Source organism: Henckelia pumila, chromosome 4 (genome assembly GCF_033568475.1).
Source record: "Henckelia pumila isolate YLH828 chromosome 4, ASM3356847v2, whole genome shotgun sequence".
Lineage (NCBI taxonomy): Eukaryota > Viridiplantae > Streptophyta > Magnoliopsida > Lamiales > Gesneriaceae > Henckelia > Henckelia pumila.
In genome coordinates this window covers 154428084-154436065 of record NC_133123.1, presented here as the reverse complement: position 1 = coordinate 154436065, position 7982 = coordinate 154428084, and the positions used below count along the sequence as shown (strand labels likewise).

General features: G+C 32.1%; 2 protein-coding genes across 2 annotated transcripts; both read right to left on the bottom strand.

Annotated features, from left to right (window-relative positions):
• Positions 1 to 255: 255 nt before the first annotated feature.
• On the bottom strand, positions 256 to 1798 carry LOC140894630 (uncharacterized). The gene is made up of 4 exons (XM_073303192.1): positions 1508 to 1798; positions 1220 to 1412; positions 1067 to 1122; positions 256 to 710 (listed from the first exon to the last, which is right to left on the bottom strand). Exons 1-4 carry the CDS (start codon positions 1751 to 1753, stop codon positions 423 to 425), a joined length of 783 nt encoding a protein of 260 aa, XP_073159293.1. The 5' UTR covers positions 1754 to 1798; the 3' UTR covers positions 256 to 422.
• A 715-nt stretch (positions 1799 to 2513) lies between these two features.
• LOC140894629 (beta-glucosidase 44-like) lies at positions 2514 to 6789 on the bottom strand. Its single transcript, XM_073303191.1, has 11 exons — positions 6473 to 6789; positions 6072 to 6130; positions 4652 to 4727; positions 4461 to 4532; positions 4296 to 4383; positions 3961 to 4213; positions 3752 to 3867; positions 3394 to 3611; positions 3275 to 3306; positions 3087 to 3189; positions 2514 to 3000 (listed from the first exon to the last, which is right to left on the bottom strand). The coding sequence occupies exons 1-11, from the start codon at positions 6705 to 6707 to the stop codon at positions 2726 to 2728; spliced, it is 1527 nt and encodes a 508-aa protein (XP_073159292.1). The 5' UTR covers positions 6708 to 6789; the 3' UTR covers positions 2514 to 2725.
• Positions 6790 to 7982: the final 1193 nt, after the last annotated feature.

The following is a 7982-nucleotide window of genomic DNA, read 5'->3' as shown; positions in this document are numbered from 1 at the left end:
TATTTTAGATTTAGACAATAACTGGATCCTATAAATTCGCGTACGGACAACGAAATTGATAGGATAGGATTTTTTTTTTCTTTTGGTTAACACCAAAGATTGCATTAACAATGCACGAGATCAAGTTTAACAACCTACGAGCAAGTACATGTTCATATAATTTATAGCTAATATGATACCAAAATTTCAAATATGAGACAAGATCTTAAACAAGGCTCGTACACCAAAGAGTCATTTCAAATATGAGAAGAGATCTTGAATCAAGGCTCGTAAATACAATTCAAATTCAAGTAGATAGAAACAAAAGTTTACTACAAAAATATATGCATTCAAGTCACTTCTACTTGTTGGATGGAAAACAGAAGTAAAATCGGAGAACTTAAGAATTAGGATACGAACACTAATACACTATATATCAACTACTAGGTGAGGACTCGTTTACAACGAACCCAAAATGCAGTGCCGCCACTTCTTCCTCGAGCTACGGCTATTTCCTCATCCACATAGAACCAAATGAAGAAAGGGTCCTTGGTGTTCGGCTCCCTCTCATCTTTCCCTTTGAAACTGATCTCGAACGGGCTTAAAGGTCCAATCTTGATTCGAATCCGCTCGAATACGAATGCCAGTATCCGCTTATTCCATGACAATCTACCTTCAAACGTCAAGCTCCCCACACCACCAAGATACACTCCATTTTCAATCCTCTTTCCCTACAATACATGCACCGATGTAATCGAACATTAGCTGTATCGCGTAAATGAAGTAAAAATATGTGTGTCGGGGGTACAAAGAATGGTTTGTGAACTGTGATCATATAGTAACATCTAACACCATCCTCTGATTTCATGTTTCATATAGTACTATACCTTTTCACTGTTGTATAATGACTTGGTGCTATCTACAACACACTAGACACAGTTCGATATATCGAAATATAAACCAATGATCCATGAATACATGATTTGCAGAGCAATCTTACAACCTTACAAAGCATTCCAAATCCTTTGTTTCCAAATTCCAATGAAACTTAATATCATTGCTACATAAATTAGAGGAAGTAGCTTACAGTTGCATCAAACCTCTGAATGGCTGTGATGGGGAAATATTTACCGCTTTCCAATCCTTTCTGCAAACTAAGGTAACCCATTATTGTATGAACAAAATTAAAGCATAAAAAAGGAAATGGAACGATATTTTAGTCAGAAATTTCAACGCAAACTTGCTTCTGCAGTGAACACAAGCATCCAAGTTCTTCCAGGTGATTCGTATCCTCCGAGTGTTTCAAGAAAAGCCGAGGGATCGAATTTCGCCTTTTCGATCTCTGAAAAGGCAGAAAGAACTCCGTTGGCTGGGACTTTTCTTGTTTTGGCCGCATTTTTAAGCACTTTCACAGACTCTTCAGCAAGTAACTCCTGCGCTATGACCCAAAAGCATACGATTTAACTAAAGAATAAATTTTTTTTCCTTCAGAGAATAAATGATCGTAAATTCACTTAATTATTGATACCTTGGTGGGTTTTTCTTGATCTTCTTGAACAACCGATGGTACGGCGGAATCAGGAGCAGCTCCAGTACCGATCTTGGGTGTGGAAACTCTGAGAGGAGTTTTGATTCCCAGGAGAGGATGAAATGAAGTGAAATCGGAAAAGGGTACGCGAATTTGTTGAATTTGAAGATTCCGGTTTGAAGAAAATGTGAGAGAAGATTGAATTCGAAGTGTAGCGGGAACCACAGACGGAGAAGAAGCAGCCATTTTTAGTGGCAAACTGAGGAACTCGAAGAATTATCCGCCAACACTTCTAATATCATTTTCTTTCTTGGGGCCCTCAAACTCTTCGAATTATTTCATTATAATCCAATCCCTAAGCTCGATTATTATTATTATTTTAAAAAAAAAACACGTATTTTTTGGTGTACGACTTGAAATTCAACATAGTTTAAATAGCATAAAAGAGTGTTTTATATTTACAATCAGTAAATAAAATAATTCTTGGCCTTTTGGCTAAAAAAAATCAGATTTTTGTGTTTCTTAAATCGAGATTTTGTGTTAATTTTTTGTTAAAATTCAAAAGCTCGTCGTATTGAATTTTGATTATCCAAAGTGATTATAGTAAAAAATTTAAAATCATTCACTAATTTATCAAACACTAACTACTTGATTTTCAGTCTTTTACTTTTGTTTTCGAACACCAAGTAATTCTGATTTTTCTCAACTTTATCGTAATTTATAAATTTAATCACGTTTACAAAAACTTATTTTTTTGCAAATACTCCCTAAGTATTATTCTCACAGGTGATGATTTATTTATTTCTAATCATACGTTTTATCTACTGAATAGCTAAGACGATCATTCATTGTTTAATTCGAACTTAATCTAGATACTCAGTTTAATTTATCTTCCTTCTATGGTTTTTATTGTTTATTATATAACTCATCTTCATAATTCATAAATTCAATTGTTAAACAATGACTTGATAAAAAACCAACCATAAAAGTTCTTTATAATCAAAACCAACATATGAAAAGAAAAGAGGGAAGATGTTGAATTGAGTAACAAGCTTACATGTTCATCACAAGTTTGTAGAGAACTCATTTATTTCTCAACATGTTCCGTGAACATACATACCAAAACCAAACATAAAGGACAGTTAAACAGAAACAAAAACATGGATTCCTAAATCTTATTGTTATGCAGAAAGCTGAAAACTAGTGCTGCTTCATACTCTAATTATTCCTCCTCAGAAGCTTCTGAAACCAGTAAGCAGACAACTTGGGATACCTCTTCAATGTCTTGAAATCGACGTACACGATCCCAAACCGAGACGTGTATCCCAATCTCCACTCGAAGTTGTCGAGCAACGTCCACTGGAAGTAGCCTATAACATTGGCTCCATCTTGGATTGCCTTCTTCAGTTGAGCTAGGTAGCTTCTGTAGTAGTCAATCCTTAACTTGTCGTTTAAGCCCTTCGGAAGAGTCACTTCGCCTGGTTGATCCATCCCTATCGAATCCAAATCGAGTTAACTCACATGAGTATCAACAATTATGTTAGCAACAAGATATCAATCAAATTGTTTATATATGTACCATTTTCAGCCAGAATCATTGTGGGATTTCCGTAGTGTTCTTTGATGTACGTCACGGCTTTGTATAGACCCCATGGCACAATGTAAAGCCAGTATGAGTGTGCCTGCATACATACATATATTCAAACCAGTTGCTAAACTTTATAATTCAAGCAAGAATGTATTGGTCTTTGTTCACGAGGAACCTACCCTAGGACCGATTGGGACTCCATTGCGGTCATCTGCCAAATATTCAAGCCTAAAGTTAGTTGCTTCATGATGAATGCTCAAGTTTTAAGCCGAAAAGAGACGAAAGACAAGTTTCTTACAAGCAAATCCACAGTTCCAATCTTGCTGGTAGCCCAAGTTCTTAGGATTGGCCTGGTGAGCGTCATACATATAGTAAGCAGTGTACTGATTTATGCCAACGAAATCGAATGATCCCTTCACCATATACACCTCTTCCTTTGTGAATTTCGGAAGCCTTTTCCCAACAATGTTCTGCATTGTTTTTGGATACTCACCATACACCAGAGGATGCAAGAACCTATAAAGAAACGTCATTGTCGAAACATGAAACACTAATACAAGAATCCAATTACTGATATGAAAAAATCCAAATATAGTCTGAAAAAGAGTTGCTTTTCTGGTAGCTGGTATCATATAATCCTGAAAACAGAACAATACCATCCAATATGAAAGTCTCTTGCCCTTTGAGCAGCATAATTGTCGGCCTTCGATTTTGTAAGAGGTTCATACCAAACAAAATCCAATAGGATCCCTATCCTCCCCTTCTGTAGTTTCTGCAATTGCATTTTCATACAAAAATATACTCAGCTCTGATTCTCCAAAATGTAAAGTAAGCAATAAATAAAAAACGTGAACATATATTTTACTTGATACTTCTCGCGGTATCTCTTAGCCGCGGCTCCATGAGAAAGTATCATGTTATGAGCAACAATATAAGGCTCAGTAGACGAGTCACCCTCCGTGCAGTTTCCAAACGCTTTCGAGCACCTTCCAGGTGCGAAAAACCCGTTATCGTACCCGAGTGCAGCCACCACCCTAGGTTCATTAAACGTCTGCCAATTCTTGACTCGGTCACCAAATGTCTTGAAACAGAAGTCAGCATAATCAGCAAAATCTTCCCTGTCAAGTTCAAACAACATCATTCGATCATCAGAGTTCGTTATGTAGCCGTTGTAGGCTTCAGATGACGACGAATACTTACACTACTTGGCGTCCCAACCACCCCTTGTACCTATCCTCAAGTGCTTGTGGAAGATCATAGTGATTAAGATTAGCATATGGGGTGATACCTGTAAAATATAACATGAATATCAAACATAATACATATTGTATAATTTCATTAATTAAGTGAAGTTTGAGTATTCACCTTTATGGAGCATATAATCTATCAACCTGTTATAGTAATCTACTCCCAACTTATTTACTCTTCCAGTTCCATCTGCATTGGTGTAACATAATAAATTTTTTTTACAAAAAAGATTCAATTATTTAATACATTTTTGTTTGGATATATAGAAATGATAATTTATTGAGAAGAATTGCTACTATATAAATAACCTGGGAATATTCTTGACCATGAAATAGAAAAGCGGTAAGCATCAAAGTTGAGTCTTGCCATAAGATCAATGTCCTCCTGTGTAATAACCAACCACAAATATTTCATTAGAAATCTTCTGTAACATTTCGAATAACAATCCGTGCATCGCCCAGACATAAATTTGTTATTCACGTTTTGTCACGTTACCACTATCAACATTAATATTACTGGTACAATTGAAGTACTACTGGATATCTTAGGAGTAATATGTCATCCATCAATTCATAGATAAAAATTAAACAATCCATTTAATTTCTAATTTTAATTTACTCAGTATCTCTTCAAGGTGATAAGAGAAATTCCTTATTTAACTCAAATTTTTTTTTTATAAAAAAATTAACCTCTCATATCTCCTTTAACCTTCTCCGGGGAAAAATTCTAATCAAAAAAATTTTAAAAAGAAACTTTCTTAAAGCTGCATCTATGATAAAGTGAAAGCTTATAAGTGAAGCTCAAAACATGCTTGTTTTTCAACGATTCTTCAAAATTATTTAATCATTATATTTATTCATTATTGTATATAAATTTAAAAAACCTATTTCTTAACTCAAAATAAGTAAGATTCTTCAAAAGAACTTGAACTTTTTATCACTTAAATAAATAATGATGCTGAATGTTATTAATTATTATAATAGATGATGTGTGTGGATAACCTCATACAATAACAATATATTTTTTAAATAAATAAAAATATTATTACAAAGCATCAGAACATTAATAAAATAATAATGATAAAGGTTAACCTACCTATATATTAATTGTAAAATCTTATAAAAAAACCATTTTTAATATTTTTAATTTAACTCTTAATACAATCTCTGTTTTATAAAAAAAAAAATTAAAATGACTTAAACATTAAAAAAAATTGATTTACACTAAACGCACGCCGATTATTATTAGTGGCCCAAAAATTGGATCGTAATAATTTGTACAATATCTTTCATAGGTCCACAATCAGTCCATCCATCCAAAAGAGGTGTCAGTACGTGCCCCACAACTTGTCACAAATTATTGTCACTATCCAAAATAATATCCTCACAAATTCTAATCACGTAATTTGAATCAAATATTCAAAAAATATATATTAACTAAATATTCAAATTTTAAACACAATAAAATTGAGGCCTTGAGATCCTTTAGTCTCAGTCAATTCCCGCGCTCGTAGTTTTTTTAATTTATTTATGTAAATTTAGATATTTTTTTCGTAATTCTTCTGTTCGAAATATGCTCGAAATAAGAACGTTTCGAGTTCACGTTCAAGTCTGAAACATACTTAATATGATTCTTATTTAGATCAAAATTGTATTTGTTATTTAGATCAAAAGTGTATTTGTTATCTTAAAAAAAATTAACGCAATATTAATAATTGAAGCAACTCACTTTGTATTTGTGATACTGATCCACCGACACCTCTCCCGTAGCATTATTCGGCTCGCGACCTGTATAAAATTCCACCAATTTTTCTTTCAAAGAAATAATATTATAAGGTCTAATTAATTATAATATTTGAAAACTATATGATTGGCAACCCCCAAATATAAGAGCCATTTCATGAGAATTAAAACGTATTGAAACACCTCACATTTTTTTTATTTTGAACTAAAACTTTCGTGCGAACATCTTATATACAAAAAAAACAAAAACGGAAAAGTAACATAACACTCCAACACTAATAAAATGACATAAATCTTTCTCAATAGACGAGTGTTCTTCGAATAAATTTTTTTTAAAAAAAATTATAATAATAACAACAACAACAACGAAATGATTGGAGTACTGGCCTGGAGCTTTGATGAAAGTATCCCAAATGCTGGGTCCTCGGCCATCTTTGCTGGCCATGCCTTCGACCTGGTAAGCCGAACCGGCCGTCCCGAACACGAACCCTTTTGCGAAGCTGCTCCGGCTCAGCCCGCCCGTGTCCGGTACCTGGCCCCCGTAGCAACATTCATGACTAAAAGTAGCAACAATTAATATAAGCAACAAAAGCACACAATTACTACTTTTCTGAATTATCATTTCTATGTAGTGAGTGGAGTGTCAAATGTTAAGTGTGAGGGGTTTTATTTATAGACTAGTCTATAGTGAAGAAGGTACACTATGTTATGAAATTCCAGGAAATTCGATCCGGTCCATACTAAAAGTTTGGTACAATGTACAACAATGGATATGGTGGGATTAATTAACTTCAGATATTGTCAATAAAGAGAGTCAAAACATTTTAATTTACCGTCAAATTAATTTATATTTTCCCTTTTTGGACGACTTACTGTTGGAACTTGGAATCAATCCTTTTTCTTTTTTTTTTTTTTTTATCATTTCAGTAAATCATAATTTAGTTTAATGGAAAAAAATAAAATAAAATAAAACGTCTTACTTGTTGTTTTATCAAAAATTATATTTATATGCGTAAATTTCAGTGTCATATGTCAATCCGTCAACCTAACAAAAACAATTCCATCCTTGATGTTTGCCTTAATTAAGTTATATAGAATTATTAATTATTATGTTTTTGCTCAAATATTATGTTTATATATATATATATATGACGAGTCAAATGGGTAGATAATTTGTTTTTTTAAGTAACAAAATTATTATATTATATATAATATAATTGTGACATATGAACCGTTTTAATGACGAATGAACGGGCGTATTGGGAAATGTGGCGCCAACGATCTAATCTAATCTCTTCTGAAATCTGACTTGGTTCTGTTATTTTCTTGAGATTGTGATTTGTGTGCTCGCGCATTTTAATTAATTTATTGCCTAGATTTTATTACGTCAAATTTCAATAATATTAAAGTTTGTTATATTTTCGTGGCAAATTAAATCAATTTATCAAAATTTGTTTTAATCACAATAAGAATTATTGATATTTATATTTATAATACCTAAATTCTTGTTGTTGGATAATTATCTCTTAAATTAAAAATTATATTCGAATAGTTCCATTTGGTACGATTTTTATTAATCTATATATAATTTAGCTTATCCAATCACACGTTCTTCTCGTCAAATTATTTATCAATCTGTTAATTATTTATTTTATATCAATCAAATCATTAATTATTTATTTTACATAAATAAAATTATTTAATTTAAATTACTATATTACTTTTTAAAATAATATTATTCATATTTTATTTATTATTAAAAATACAAAATAGTAATTTATCATTTTTATATAAAATTTAATAAATCAAATCAAATACTATATTCACTATCATTTCTTTTTTTTTTTATTATATATATTACATTACTCATCTATATATTATTTATCATATCACTCAA

Coding starts and splice junctions, on each gene's coding strand:
- LOC140894630 (XM_073303192.1), bottom strand. CDS start 1,753: ATGGCTGCTTCTTCTCCGTCTGTGGTTCCCGCTACACTTCGAATTCAA. Junction 1,413..1,507: donor ATCAAGAAAAACCCACCAAG/GTATCAATAATT, acceptor GTCATAGCGCAG/GAGTTACTTGCTGAAGAGTC. Junction 711..1,066: donor TTCAGAGGTTTGATGCAACT/GTAAGCTACTTC, acceptor CATGTATTGTAG/GGAAAGAGGATTGAAAATGG.
- LOC140894629 (XM_073303191.1), bottom strand. CDS start 6,707: ATGATAATTCAGAAAAGTAGTAATTGTGTGCTTTTGTTGCTTATATTA. Junction 4,214..4,295: donor TGGTTGGGACGCCAAGTAGT/GTAAGTATTCGT, acceptor TGAACTTGACAG/GGAAGATTTTGCTGATTATG. Junction 3,868..3,960: donor GATACCGCGAGAAGTATCAA/GTAAAATATATG, acceptor ATGCAATTGCAG/AAACTACAGAAGGGGAGGAT.